Source organism: Garra rufa, chromosome 13 (assembly GCF_049309525.1).
Source record: "Garra rufa chromosome 13, GarRuf1.0, whole genome shotgun sequence".
In the NCBI taxonomy this organism is placed as follows: Eukaryota; Metazoa; Chordata; class Actinopteri; order Cypriniformes; family Cyprinidae; genus Garra; species Garra rufa.
In genome coordinates this window covers 45362476-45379090 of record NC_133373.1, presented here as the reverse complement: position 1 = coordinate 45379090, position 16615 = coordinate 45362476, and the positions used below count along the sequence as shown (strand labels likewise).

Here is a 16615-nt window from a genome sequence, read left to right as displayed (position 1 = left end):
ACCCTAGCAAGAACAAAATAAACCACAGGATAAATACAGAATATTTAGAACCTCGTGATATTATGCTTTTTTCTGTTTTACATGCTTTAAACTGTACGACATTGCCTTATATTTGCTTTGTACTTGTGTTATGGAACTAAACTAAAAAAATTTAAAAAAAATACGCAGAATAGAAAGCGCGTTAACGTCGCAGTGCGCGCTCTTGTGAGCGGTTTCTCCTCTCAGGACGCGTCCTAAAAGATTACTACTACTAATTACTTCATTACAATAACTGCGTGCCCGTGACATTCAATTTCAGACATATAAAATCAAAATCCGTAATTTAAATCCATTTTAAGTATAAACATGTGTTATAATATTAATTCAAAGATGAGAATTATTTTGCGAACAGTGTTCATCTTTGAGGACCCGCTGACGAAAGACCCACAACATCCAAGATGGCGGCGGCGGTGGGTTCCCTCGTTTCGTACTGCAGCGACTCAGATTCGGAAAACGAGGCTGAAACCGGTACCAGTCCACAGAAAGTCGACCCAGACGCGGTAGCCCATCTCCAGCCGTTGAAATCCGGCACTATAACGACGTTAGCCGTTTTGAATTCCGCGCCTGAAGTCGCCGTAAAGGTAAACAAGAACCGCGCCGCTGACGATCACAAATGTTCTCGTCAAACCCCAAAATACTTCAGTACAGTAGATTTTTATGATGTTAACATGATTTTTAAATGCACTATAGCTTGATAAACCTTGATATGTTTATGTATTTACTCTGTAGGATAAACAGCCTAGTTAAATGTGGTTGTTTTGTCTGTTCTGGCTACTTAATAACAACTAAAATCATGATTTTTTTGCGTTTGTCTTTGTCAGGAAGATGTTGAGACTGGGGTTCATCTTGATCCAGCACTCAAAGAAGTCTCTTACAACCCTACATATGAAACAATGTTTGCTCCAGAGGTGACTGGATGTAGCTGTTTGTCATTTCAGATGGATGCATATAGTGTATTTTAATATAGTGATATAAACATGTTTTTACATCTCATTCCAGTTTGGACCAACAAACCCGTTTAGATCCCAGCAGATGGCCGCCCCGAGAAACATGCTGTCCGGTTACGCTGAGCCGGCTCATGTCAACGACTTCATGTTTGAGCAACAGAGAAGAACTTTCTCTACGTTTGGTGAGAGATTTATGCCATTCTTACTTGTGTAGCTTTTCTAATCTGTCTGTTATTATACATAGAACATGCCATTGCTGTATAAAATATGATTAATCAATGTTTATGATCAGGTTACGCTCTGGATCCGTCTGTGGACACCAGTCAGGTCTCATCCAGCACCTACATTGGAGCCATAGAAGAAGCAGAGAAAAACAAAGGTTCGATTCTTGTCATTCAATATCTGCCGCCTTTATTTTGTCATGTTTTTCTTTGCCGACTTTGGAATTATAAATAAAAATTAAAAGCAATTTGGAAACAAATTATATTCATGTAATTAATTTACATTTTGAAACATACACAGTTAAAGAATTTACTAACAAAAATAGCTTTTTCTTCTCAGAAATGATTATTTTTGTAATTTTTCTGCATTCCATATTAATGGTGAAATAAAAAGATACAAATTTAATAAATTAAAATAAAATATAGCCTACACAATTATATTATTAACAAAAATTAAGTTTTTATTGCCTTATGAAATCCTTTTTATGCCTTTTTATTTTTCAGAAATTTTTTGTTTCTGTTTTAATTTTTTCTGGGTTTTATTTTAGTGGTTAAATCAAAATGTAATTAATTGAAATCATGAAATTTTGACAGTTTATTAACAAAAATTACTTTTTTAGGGCCTTATAATCTTTTTTTTTTTTTTTTTCAGAAGTTTCACATTTTCTCTGGATCCCATATAAATGGCTAAATAAAATGTTGTTAATTAAAATTTAACTAATTGAAATAATAAAACATATGCAGTTAAACAAACAACAATTTTATTGCCTTATAAAATCCATTTTATTTTTTCCTCAAATTCCTTCTGGAATAATAAATATTGTATCAGTTTTTCTGTATTCTGTATTAATGGTGAAATTAAATGATAGTAATTAAAATGTAATTAATTGAAATGATAAAGCATACACAGTTATATTATTAAGGAAATTAAGTTTTTATTGCCTTATGAATACCAATTTAACTTATTTTTCAAAAATCTAGTTTCTGTTGTCATTTTTTTTTTCTTGTGGTTAAATCAAAATGTAATTAATTGAAATCATGAAACTTAGACAGTTACACAGTTTATTAACAAAAAATACTTTTTTAGGGCCCTATGAAATCCTTTTTTTTTATATTAAAATTTAGTAATTTTGACTTAATTGAAATAAAACATATGTAATTAAACAACAATTTTATTGCCTCATGAAATCCATTTTTATTTTTTCTCAAATTATAAAAAATGGTGTCAGTAGCAAAGCCCAATCAAAATTGACTCAATTTATATTCCGATTTTTGTTTCTGGTGTTATTGTGGATGATGCAAAAGTGTATGACATTGTAAATGTACCACTAAAAGTCAGAACTCAAATGAGATAAACTTACTGTAATTGTTCCTCCTCTAGGGCTGACGGTGTTTGAAGCGGGAGCGAAGAAGAGCGAGAAGAGGAAGAAGGTGAAAGGTGGAGATGCGGCAGACATCGACACCTTCCTCGGCCCCTGGGCCAAATACCAGGATGAGAAAGACGTGGCCAAACCTTCAGAGGTGAGACGTTTAAAACCTTCAGTTTATGATGAAATGGGAAAAATATTGGAATACGTTTAGCAAGAAAAAACTTATTTATATATCAATTCTTTATTATTGCAATTTCTGAATAAAAAATGATTACAAATATTTGTATTCTATTTTTATTTATCTCACATTTCTGTTTTAAGTTTTCTGGATTCTGTCATAATGGTTTAATTACATTATACACATTTAATTCTAAATGTATCCTATTACAGGGTCCTATTACATGTTTTATCATTTCAGAAATTTTGTTTTATGTTTTACTGTTTCTGGATTAAATTTTAGCAGTTACATTTTTAGTAATGAAAACTGAATTAATTAAAATCATGAAGCATACAGAATTAAACAACAATTTATAAACAAAATCAATTTTTAGGCCCCTTTGAATTTTCCCCCAAATTCCTTTTTTTATTTTTATGAAATTTAGTTTTTCCTGTTTTAATTTTTCTGGTTTCGATTTAATGGTTAAATACAATTTTAGTAATCAAAATTTAATTAATTCAAATTAAACAATTTATTACAAATGTAACAAAAATTACTTTTTAGGGTCCTATGAAATCCACTTTATTTTTTGTTGTGTTTTCTGATAAAATTTTACTAGATTTTTTTTAATGTTTGAATAAACAATTTAGTAATCAAAATGTAATTAATTGAAATCATGAAATGTACAAAATTAAACAATAAAAAAAAATATATATTTTCAAAATCCCCTCTATTTTTCAGAAATGTCATGTTTTCTGTTTTAATTTTTATGGATCCTGTTTTTATGGTTAAATAAAATGTTAGTAATTTAAATGTAATAATAAAACACACTTAAAACTTTTTTCTGGATCCCATTTTTATATTTAAATAAATTTTAGTAATCAAAATTTAATTCACTAAAATCATGAAATGTACACAATTACACAATTTTTTTAAATTTATTTATTTAGGGACTTTTCGCCTGCAATTTCTCAGAAATTGTGTTTTTTATATTTTTTCTGGATTCTGTTTTTATGGTTAAAATGTTACTAATTAATTTAATTAATTGTAATAAAAAATAAAACATACACAAATAAATAAAGATTTGTTTAAAAATAAATCCTACACCAAGTATTTTAAGATATTTTAAAATAATTTATTATTCATGTCATTCTCAGTGCAATATTACTTTAGGACTCTTCATAGTAAACCATCAGATTGATGTCATAATGTTATAATTCTAGTTATAAAAAAAATAATAATAATTTGTTTAATCCTGTTTTGATGTGATAGGACGAGCAGAAAGAGCTGGATGAGATCACAGCCAAGAGACAGAAGAGAGGCAAGAATGAAGAAGAGTCTCCAGCGGAGGAGAAGACCATCCTGCACAGTACGACACACCACCATCACAACATGCGTGACACCAAACGTGTGTTCGATCTGCTGTTAAAGTGCTTTCTCTTCCTATTTGCAGTTAAAGACGCGTATGATTATCAGGGCCGCTCGTACCTGCACATTCCTCAAGACGTGGGCGTCAATCTGCGCTCAGTGGACATCCCAGACAAATGCTATCTGCCCAAGAAACAGCTGCACGTCTGGACCGGACACACCAAGGTAGGGCCCTGCCAGATATGCTTCATGTCATCTAAATGTAAATAAATAAATTAAAATTATGAATTAATCATCCATTTTTGAAACAAAAATGACATTTTTAGGGCCCTATGAAATCCATTAAATTTTTTCCAGATTCCTTTTTATTTTTCTGTTAAATTAAGTTCTAGTAATCAAAATGTGATTAATTGAAAACATGAAAGGTACAGAATTAAAAAAAAAATTCTAAACAAAAATGTAATTTAATGTAATTAATTTAAACAGCAATTTACTACCAAAAATGACTTTTTTCCTCAAATTCCTTTTTTTTTTTCCAGAAATTTCTTATGTAGTTTAATTTTTCAGTACTAGTGGTGAAATTAAATGAAAGTAAATAAAATGTAATTAATTTAAATAATAAAACAAACACAATTAAACTATTAAAATTTAAGGAATTTTTTTTTATTGCCTTATGAAATCCATTATATTTTTCCCAAATTCCTGTTAATTTTGTGTTTTCTGTTTTAATTTTGTCTGGGTTTTACTTTTAGTGGTTACATCAGAATGTAATTAATCATAAAATCATGAAACGTACACAATTAGTTTTTCTCAAATTCTTTATTTTTAAGAAATTTCACATTTTCTGTTAAATTTTTTCTCATATAAATGGCTAAAAAAGTTATTAATTAAAATTTAATTAACTGATATAATAAAACACATGCAGTTAAACACAATCAAATTATTAAGGAAAATTAAGATTTTATTGCCGTTATGTTTTTTCCAAAATTCCATTTTAATTTAAATTTAATGAAATTTTGATTTCATTTTTTCTGGGTTTAATTTTAGTGGTTAACTCTATTGGATTTACTAATTATTATTATTATTATTATTATTATTATTATTTATTTTTATTTTTAATAATCCATTTTATTTTTTTCAGAAATTGTGTTTTCTTCTTTTTAATTATAATTACTTTAAGAAGTATGTTCAATTGTACCATAGTAATATAGTTTTTTATTTACCAATTTTAAAAAAAATAAAATAATCCTTTTTATTTCTTTCTTTCAGAAATGCTCTGTTTTCTTCTTTTTTAATGAATTACTTCAAGAAGTACGTTCAATTGTACCATAGTAACATATTTTTTATTTACAAACAAATATTTAAAAATAATCCTTTATTTTTATTTATTTATTTATTAATTTATTTTGAAATTTTCGGTTTTCTTTTTAATTATAATTACATTTAAGAAGGACATTCAATTGTATCAAAGTAATGTATTTATTTTATATTTACAAACAATTATTTAAAAAATATAACATTTTTAAATATTTTTAATTTATTCAAATATTTTAATTTTATTTAGTTTTCTTCTTTTTAATTCATCACTTTAAGAAGTATGTGCAATTGTACCATAGTAATGTATTTAATGTAAACCAAGCTTTTATTTTGGCGAGTTGTACTAAAGATCTTAACATTTCTGTGTGTATCTGCTGACAGTTTTCTCAGATGAAATGATCAAATACTGGTGGCTCCTGCACAGCCCTACTTTTAATTTATTCATCCTAAATGTTGCCAAATGTGCAGTAAATTCCATTTTTCTGACTAGATTCAGCAATTCTTTTTCCACACGGCATCCGCTGCCTATCATCATAATGTACAGACACTGAGTTTGTCTCTCAGTGTGTGTTTGCTCCTCACGGCATCAGTATTCACTCCACAAACACACACACAAACTCGTCTGGTCTCAGTCCCTCTGGCGCTGTGACTGCATACTGACTCACATGGTTTCCTCTCATCTCTGATGGTCGTATGGTTTCTTATATGCGTCTCCTGTCTGCAGGGTGTCAGCGCCATCCGGCTGTTTCCGGTGTCTGGTCATCTCCTGCTCTCCTGCTCCATGGACTGTAAGATCAAGGTGAGATCTTTAACTCAAACATGACTCTCATGCTCGAATAAGTTTGTTTGAATAAGTTTGTTCTTTCAGGGAATGAGTCACACATTATAATATCACACCACAGGACGCTGCTTAACCTGTTATGTAAAACTCTTCTTTACTTCATCTCAGACGGTTTTGAATATGTATCCGTATATATTTATAATTTTTAACTCTTGAATAGTAATAATTTTACAATAATACTAATAAAACATCAACAACAACAATAAACAAAACAATTTATATATTTATTTATAAAATAGTCTGTTTATCAAATAATACAATAAAAGTAGTAATAAATATTATACAAGCATTTAAGATGTCCTTTATAATAAAACAAAATAATCACTCTTTTTATTTATTAATATTGTCATAATAAATAAAATAGAAGTAGTAATAATTTAAATACTACTACTAATAATAATAATAATTATATATTACAATAATTTAATACATATAAGTCTACTCATCGAATAATAAAATAATAGTAGTAATAACAATTATTATACAAGCATTTAAGACAGTAGATTAGAATAAAACAAAATAATCACTATTTGTATTATTAATATTGTCTATAATAAATAAATAGTAGTAGTAGTAGTAGTAGTAGTAGTAATAATTTAAATAATATTATTATTATTACATCAAATTCTAAATAAAATTTTAATAATCAAAATGTAATTAATTAAAACACAATTAAACAACAATTTATGTTTTTTACCTTTTTTTTAATATCCAATTTATTTCTTGATTCTGTTTTTTGTGGTTAAATAAAATGTTACTATCTAAAATTGAATTAATTGAAATAAAAAAACATGCAAAGTTAAACAACATTTTTAATTGCGATTTTTTTAATTGCCATTTTAGTTTTTCCTATTAGTTTTTATTTTTCCTGAAATGCCATGTTTTCATAATTTTTCTGGATGCTTTTTTTATAGTTGAATTACATTTTAGTAATAAATAAATATTTGTTTTCATTTTGTGAATTTTCCCCCAAATTCCTTTTTTATTTTTCTGAAATGTTGTATGTTCTATTTTAATATTTTCAGATTCCAATAAATGGTTGAAATGTTAATATTCAAAATGTATTTAATTAAAATTAAACACAATTTATTACAAGTTTAACAGTGACATTTTGGAGCCCAAATTTTTCTAAAAAGAACTTTGTGTTTCTACATCTTTTTTTTTTTTTTTTTTTTTTGGATTTTATTTTAATGGTTGAATAAAAAATTTAGTATTTAATTAAAATAATAAAACATACACAATTGCACAATTTATTTAAAAAATAGGGCCGGGCCATATGAAATCCTTTTTTTTTTTTTTTTCCTATTTATTTTTCAGAAATTTCACATTTTCCGTTTTAATTTTTCTGGATCCTGTTTTTATGGTTAAATAAAATGTTATTAACTAAAATGTAATTAATTGAAATAATAAAACATACGTAATTAAACAAATATTTTAATTGCCTTAAAAAAAATCCATTTTAGTTTCATGTTTTCTGGGTCCTGTTTTATGGTTAAATAAAATTTTAGTAATCAATGCTGATGTTGTTTTTTTCCTCTCTTGTAGTTGTGGGAGGTTTATAATGACAGGAGATGTGCGCGGACGTTTATTGGTGAGTCTCGAGTCGTTTTTATCTCTTTTAGTCTTGTTTGGCCGGAGAGGAAGAGATGCGCACTTCATTCCAATCTCTCTCTGCTGTCGTTTGTCTGTAATGCTGTGATCATCAGAATCTCACTGTCGTCATGTTTCATTCATTCAGTTTAATTAAATCATCGTGAGACTTAGACCAAGGACATGTCGTTCTGGACTCTTGTACTTTTGTTTTAAGAGAACATCTAGAATATTAATGGAATACAATATGGATTGCAAAAATAATGAACTAATTATTTAACAACTAATACTAATAACTAAAACAAATGCTAATGTTGTAATAATATTTTGTTATTAATATAATATTTATTATTTGGCAAAAATACAAGAAATTAAAACAGTCTATTAGAATAATATGTTACATAATCTAAAATAGAATAATAATAATAATAATAATAATAATTTTTTTTATTATTTATTATTGTGCAAAAATACACTAATAATAGTAAAACCAATAATAATAATTATACCAATAATTATTATTAGTATTATTATTTTTATTATTGTTTTTATTTATTATTTTTTATTATTATTTACATAATATAAATGGAATAAATATAATAAACAACAATAATAATAATAATTATTATTATTATTATTATTATTATTATGCCAAAATACAATCATTTAAAATGATCTGTTAAAATAATAGTATGCTATTTTAAATAGAAAAATAATACAAATTAAAAAAAAAAATTAATAATTAATTTAAAAATAAGAATTCAAAACATTCTGTTAGTATAATATAATACTATGTAATCAAAATAGCAAAATAATCATAATAATAATTATCATTATAAACAAACAATTGCTTTTCTAATTTAATATTTGTAATGTAATTATTAATATAATCTAAAAATAATAAATAAATAATTTTAGAATATATAGATTTTTATAAAATATAACAAATAACACAAGAATTTAAGTGTTAAAATAATATATTACATAATCTAAAATGGAATAACAATAATAATACTAATACTTATTATAATGCAAAAATACAATAATTTAAAATGGTCTGTTAAAATGATACATTATGCTAAAATAAAAGAATAATAAAATAATGAATTTTAAAATAAGAATTTAGAACAGTCTGATTATTATTGAAAACAAATGCAAGAATTTAAAACAGCTTTTCTACTAATATAATATAGTAATAATAATATATAAAATAATAGTAATATATAATTTTATAATATATACAGTGTTTATACTTTTTATAATACAAAAAAATACATGAATTTAAAACAGTTAAACCTTAAAAGTAATACTTTTTTTATATAAAGATTCTTATTACACAGTAATATTATTGTCATATTATTTTTATGAGGTTTTATAAAGAGCGCTTTAAAAATACACCCGAATGAATTATTCCTAGAGAGCAGATGTAATATTTAACTTTTAAAGACGACATCTAGAATCTGATCGGAAGGTGATGTGGTCCAGACGTCGTTAACGTCGCCATGGCGACTGTTGCCAGGCTGATAAAAAGCTTTGACCAGGAACGGTCCAGCGGGAAGCTTCGAGTCTCAGAGTCGTTCATCAGCCGCTCGTTACGCTGACAGATGCAGTTTCATTCTCACTCATCTGACCTGTTACTGGCTGTGTCTCAAAATCTAGTGAACTTCAGATCTAGAAAGCACTGGGGAGAATTATAGCTGCACTTTCAACATTCATATGTTTCTTAACCCTTAAAGACCTAGAACATTTTTGGGGCACCTGACACGCCTGTACTTTTCTTTGTTTTTTCAGACCTATTCTAGCAGTCAGCATCAAGTGCACATATCATTATAAACATGAAGTTTATGTCTAGCTTATTTGTGACCCTGGACCACAAAACCAGTCTTAAGTCGCTGGGGTATATTTGTAGCAATAGCCAAAAATACATTGCATGGGTCAAAATTATTGATTTTTCTTTTATGCCAAAAATCATTAGGAAATTAAGTAAAGATCATGTTCCATGAAGATTTTTTGTAAAATTCCTACTATAAATATATCAAAATGTAATTTTTGATTAGTAATATGCATTGTTAAGAACTTAATTTGGACAACTTTAAAGGTGATTTTCTCAGTATTTTGATTTTTTTGCACCCTTACATTCCAGATATTCAAACAGATGTATCTCGGCCAAATATTGTCCTATACTAACAAACCATATATCAATAGAAAGCTTATTTATTGAGCTTTCATATGATGTATATATCTCAGTTTTGTCAAATTTAACCTTATGACTGGTTTTGTGGTCCAGGGTCACATTTAAAGTCCCAATTTTTCTTTAGTTTTCTCTAAAAATGAAAACAATTTTAGGGAAAAGGCGTACTCAAACAAAAACTCTTGAAGTTTGGATTTTTTTTCTTTAGGAAATTGTGTTTAGGTGTTTTACACTTCCAAATAAAATTTTGTCTACATATAACATTCCCCAAGCAAGTTATAGTCATTTATTACAATATTATTATAGGTGCTTTTCATTGAAAAACAGGCCAACTTAGTTTATTGACTATATAGATGTGTCCAAAAACGTTTAGGGAGTAAATTAACAGTAGAAACCGTGTTATATAATAATAAAAAATGACTTTTTTTTTTAATGTATATATAGTCTTGATTAGTGTTGTTTTTGGCGGCCAATTTTAGTTTTAGTCTAGTCTTTGTGTGAAGCTGTCATTTTAGTTTTTATTAGTTTTAGTCACATTCATACTCTTTTTAGTCTAGTCAAGTTTTAGTCGACTAAAAGTCTGAGCATTTTAGTCAGAATTACCCATGACTATTTTCGTCTAGTTTTATTCGAAGAAATCTGATGACATTTTAGTCTAGCTTTAGTCAATGAAAATTGTGTTTTAGTCTATTTTTAGTAATGCAATTTTATTTAACCCTGTCAATATAGTATAAGTTTTCTTTTAGCCAAACCCATTTCAAACAAGGTTATCTTATTATATTATTGTTACCTTATAAGCTCAAGAATACATCCATTCCAGACGTGGAAGATGCTCTAATTTGAATTTACAACATTTATTTTACCTACCAAACATGTTAGAAGTACACACACATAAAATAAATAAAATTGCATAACATGACTATGCTAGAAAAAAATCATACATTCAAGTTTAACAAACGTGACTGCTTCGTATTCTGATTCAAACACGAACCCCTTGCGCAGGTTTCAAGTGTCATTCACTTCTTTATTAAGAATAAATCATAATACGAAAAAAATATGTACCTGTAGTTTTGTGCATGTTCATTTTGTAGTAATCCCCGCTTCAAAATCACTTCTAATTAATAATAATATTAGTCAACTTAACAATATTCTTAATTTACTTTGATCATCTACGGCTACACAAATCATGCTTGTACTTTACAAGTTTATTTACAGATTAATTAATTTGTGTAAGTAAAATATTTCTTATGGTTTTCGTAGCACAAATTGATTCATTTGATGAAACTGTCCAAAAATCGCTTTGACATCTGGGACGCAAAAGAAACGTTTTCCACCTTTGACCACAAGATGTCGTTAGTGTACAACGTGTTGAAAAGCTTCGAGTAATGAAGCTTTTTACGATACAGTTGAGGGGAATGCTTTGGTGCTTCGAAAAGCTTCATTTTCCAATTTCGTCGCCGAAAATGAAGAGACATTTTAGCATAGTTTTTATTTTGTAAACCACATTTAGTCTCGTTTTTATTCGTCAACGATATTGCATTTTACATTTAATTAAAGTCATCGTCACATGTCCAGCATTTTCGTTTCGTCTCGTCTCGTTTTCGTCACGTGATAAAGGTTCGTTGACGACGATATTTAGTCATAGTTTTCATTGACGAAAGCAACACTAATCTTGATCTGAGTATGAACAATAGCAAGTAGTGAAAACAATTCACGAAGAATCTTCATAAAATCGTGATATTTCTGAAAAAAAATTGTGATATGATATTGTTGCCATATTGCCCACCCCTAGGTCTGATTGATTGCTTTGTGTCTCTGTAGGTCACAGTAAAGCCGTGCGTGACATTTGCTTCAATAACACCGGCACACAGTTCCTGAGCGCCGCTTACGACAGATATCTCAAACTCTGGGACTCAGAGACTGGTGAGTTTCACACAAACACACAACAGCAACGTCCAAGATTAATCCAGCCTTTTATTCCTCTAGTTTTAGCACTTTATTCATTGTGTTGTTTGATTTCTGCTCCACAAACATATGCGAGGTGTCAGGGCTCTATTCTTAAAGATTTTCTGACTAACTGTTCAAAAGTTATAAGCAAAAATGTGCATTTTTGGTATCTCATGACGCATAGATGGTGCAACTTTATCATAGACCCTCAGAGCATGGTGTTGCTGAAGCATACCAAGTTTCATTTCAATTGATCAAAGTTTGGCGAAGCTATAGCCTCTGAACTAATTTTGGGTCAATCTTGTTAACTTTGTGACATCATCACTTTTTAACAAAGATGAATTCAAAAAAAAAAAATTTCAGTTTATTTCTGTGCAGCTCGGTCTAGAGATCATCTGAGCCAATTTTGGGAAGAATTGGATCAATTTATAAGGAGGAGTAGCGAAAAACCGACTTTACTTTTTTAAAGTGGCCGCTACTGTAATGGGTGGAGTCTTAATGTAAACTATTGAATGTGATCAGCGTGAGGAGAGGAATCAGGTGTACTAAGTTTCATTTTTGTAGAATAGGGGTTCAAGAGTTATTACCATTTAAATGTTGAATTTTTGAACTAGTGGTGGCGCTATAGAGTTGGTTCTAGAGACCACAAATTTGGTCAGATCACTATTCATGGCCATCACTAAAATTGTGCCAAATTTCACACTTGTAGAGTCAACAACCCGTCAGGCTTGGCCCCTAATAAATAACCAATCAAATGAAAATAGTATTAACAAAATTAATTTGTTAATGTCTTTAATGAGGCTCAAAAGTTACATGAGTGCAATCAAATTCATAAATTAAAGTTGAGGATAATGTTTTAGATATAAAATTTAGAATATTGAAATATTAAATGATTTAAAGTAACTGAAAAGACACTTTAAAAATGTAATTAAATCTGCCAGTAGGTGGCGACAAGTCACTGATTTAATTACTGAATCATTCATTAATTTGATTAATTTAAATGGCTGATTCATTCAGGAATAAAACAGGTGACTTTATGAATGGGAAATTGAATCATTGACTCTCTAGATTCACTTAAAAGTGCACATTTATTCATAAACAAAACAACACTGTATTTGGAGAAGCGGCTCAGTTGTGACTTGTTTCAGACCATTTTTGATGACAAAACAGAGCAAAATCAGGCAATAGTGCTATAGTCAGACAATGTAAGTCACTTAATATTAACTTCTTGTTTATTTAAGGGTTGTATTAAATCAACATCTCATTTACAAACTCTTAAAAATCATTAAAAGCTGTCACTCATCTAAATTCATCATCATAATCAACAAAGATCTCTCCACTGCCCAATCAATCTCTTATTTATAGTCTCTCTACACTTTGAAACACTATGAAAGGATTTGTGTGATGTCTGTGATACATTACTCAACACTGCAAAAACTTTTGAAGCTCCCTTCACAAATATGCTGATCGGGTCAGTTGCAATGGTGCTCCTAAATATTTTTTTCATATTTGCACCAAGCAGTTTTCAGTCGCAAATGTGACAAATGGTCGCACTGTAGAGCCCTGGATGTTAAGGTGGATCGGCTCTAATGAATCTTCTTTGTTCTCTCAGGTCAGTGCATCGCCCGCTTCACCAACAGGAAGGTTCCCTACTGCGTGAAGTTCAACCCGGACGAGGAAAAACAAAACCTGTTTGTTGCCGGGATGTCGGACAAGAAGATCGTCCAGGTACCAAACTGAGAGTGTCATTATTTTTTTTCTAAATGTTGTTCCAGCTCATGTTTATGATGAGGATGCTCATGCACACCTTAATTAATGCTTTGCGGATTAATACTAATATAGTTTTTATTAATATTTTGAATTTGTTCTTATTTTTGGATTTTCCATTTCCAGTTTTTGTCATTTTATTATTATTATTTTTTGAACATGTCTATTTAATTTTTAACTTTTATTGCAGTTTTAATTTAGCATTTTAGAAATTTATATTGCCGTTTTAGAAATTTTGCCAATTTTTGTCATTGTAATTCTTTTTTAAAATGACAATGTATTTTTATATTTTTATTTTAATTAATTTTTAAAATGTCTGTATAAGTTTTAGTAATCTATATGCACATTTTTGTCATTATAATTATTTTTTTATATCTAAAAGAAATTTGTTAGTTTTGTGTATTTTTGTAATTTTAATTCGTTTTGTTTTTTAATCTCTATATTTGTGACCCTGGAGTGCAAGGCAATAGCCAAAAATACATTGTATGTGAAAAAATGATCTAATTTTCTTTTATGCCAAAAGTCATTAGGATATTAAGTAAAGATCATGTTTCATGAGGATATTTAGTACATTTCCTACTGTAAATACATCAACACTTAATTTTTGATTAGTAATATGCATTGCTAAGAACTTCATTTGCACAACTTTAAAGGCGATTTTCTCAATATTTAGATTTTTTTGCACCCTCAGATTCCAGATTTTCAAATAGTTGTATCTCAGCCAAATATTGTCTTATCCTAACAAACCATACATCAATAGAAAGCTTATATATTCAGCTTAGTATTATTTTGTTTTATTTATTCAGATGATATACAAATCTCAAATCTCTTATGACTGGTTTTGTGGTCCAGAAAGTGTGTATATGTATATATGTGACCCTGGAACACAAAACCAGTCTTAAGTCGCTGGGGTTTATTTGTAGCAATAGCCAAAAATACATTGCATGGGTCAAAATTATTGATTTTTCTTTTATGTCAAAAATCATTAGGAAATTAAGTAAAGATCATGTTCCATGAAGATTTTTTTGTAAAATTCCTACTATAAACATATCAAAATGTAATTTTTGATTAGTAATATGCATTGTTAAGAACCTAATTTGGACAACTTTAAAGGTGATTTTCTCAGTCTTTATTTTTTTTGCATCCTCAGATTTCTGATTTCAAATAGATGTATCTCAGTCAAATATTGTTCTATCCTAACAAACCATACATCAATAGAAAGCTTATTTATTGAGCTTTCATATGATGTATAGATCTCAGTTTTGTCAAATTTAACCTTATGACTGGTTTTGTGGTCCAGGGTCACATATATATATATTTATATTTTACATTTTTAGTGTTTTGTGTATTTTTGGCTTTTTTAAATTTCAGATCAAGTTTATTTTATTTCAAGTAATGAAAGTATTTCTTTGTCTGGTTTTAGATGTAGTTGTAGTGACTGATGTGACTGTGTTTGTGTGCAGTGGGATATCCGCTCCGGTGAGGTCGTTCAGGAGTACGACAGACATCTGGGAGCAGTCAACACCATCACCTTCGTGGACGAGAACCGGCGCTTCGTCAGCACCTCCGACGACAAAAGTCTGCGCGTCTGGGAATGGTGAGGACACACTTTATTACTGAAATTCACATTACATACACAGTGTGTGCTACTCCTAATGAACGAGAAGTCAGATTACTCTCTCAGACTTAATCATTTAGATTTTAAAGCAAAATCTGTGGAATTATCATGAAAATAATGTTACATTGCCAAAAAAAATCATAATGATGCTTAACTTCAGTGGGATGCCTAAGTTTACTTCACCATTTTACAAAAAATCCTAATATAATCATGACAGACTATATATCGTTGGAAAAGTCTCAGACTTCTTAATAGATATTTTACCACTGTTTTTCTGTTACAAATTATGTAGGATTATGTGCACCTCAAAATCTACATTATAACAGGAGTTCTGACCTTTAACCATTTTAAAATCAGACATTGCATTACCATGGAAAATGTACTTCTAAGTGATATTACAAAATGTTTTTGTTCATGAATTATAAAACTTTTAAGTTGTGCAAATGTAATTTTTAATTCTTTATCTTCTGATTTTATGAGGTGAAAAGTGATCTGTGTGTTTTAGCTTAAAACAGGTAAAAAAAAAAAAAAAAAAAGACAATATATTAACACAAGGGTTATAAGCTGAAATTGAAACTAAAACGATTAAAAAACATTTTTGTTACTTGAAATAAAATAAATGAGATGTGTGTATATAAAAATGACAAAAAATACAATGCAAAATGTATATTAAAAAATAAATAAATATACTTAGGTGTATATATGAACTAATAAAAACAACTAAATTACTGTTACTTCAGATAAAATAAATCATAACTGAAATAAAATATAATAATTGTAAATAAATTGACTAAAAAATGGCACAATTACGCATCAAAATTACTAAAAATAAAAACGCAAAATATATTTTATATATATATATATATATATATATATATATATATATATATATATATATATATATATAATATATATATATATATATATATATATATATATATATATATATATATATATATATATTATATATATATATATATATATATATATATATATATATATATATATATATATATATATATTATATATATATATATATATATATATATATATATATATATATATATATATATATATATATATATATATATATATATATATATATATATATATATATATATATATATAATATATATATATATATATATATATATATATATATATATATATATATATATATATATATATATATATATATATATATATATATATATATATATATATATATATATATATATATAT

General features: G+C 27.9%; 1 protein-coding gene across 1 annotated transcript in view; it reads left to right on the top strand.

Moving 5' to 3' along the window:
• Positions 1–437: 437 nt before the first annotated feature.
• The window catches only part of cdc40 (cell division cycle 40 homolog (S. cerevisiae)), a 25554-nt gene continuing 9376 nt past the window's right edge, over positions 438–16615 (top strand). The window contains exons 1-12 of the mRNA XM_073816885.1: positions 438–620; positions 861–947; positions 1039–1168; positions 1279–1365; positions 2589–2728; positions 4007–4103; positions 4188–4327; positions 6144–6218; positions 7806–7851; positions 11863–11964; positions 13601–13716; positions 15219–15352. Coding sequence (XP_073672986.1) covers positions 438–620; positions 861–947; positions 1039–1168; positions 1279–1365; positions 2589–2728; positions 4007–4103; positions 4188–4327; positions 6144–6218; positions 7806–7851; positions 11863–11964; positions 13601–13716; positions 15219–15352 — 1337 coding nt within the window. The remainder of the gene's footprint in view (positions 621–860; positions 948–1038; positions 1169–1278; positions 1366–2588; positions 2729–4006; positions 4104–4187; positions 4328–6143; positions 6219–7805; positions 7852–11862; positions 11965–13600; positions 13717–15218; positions 15353–16615) is intronic.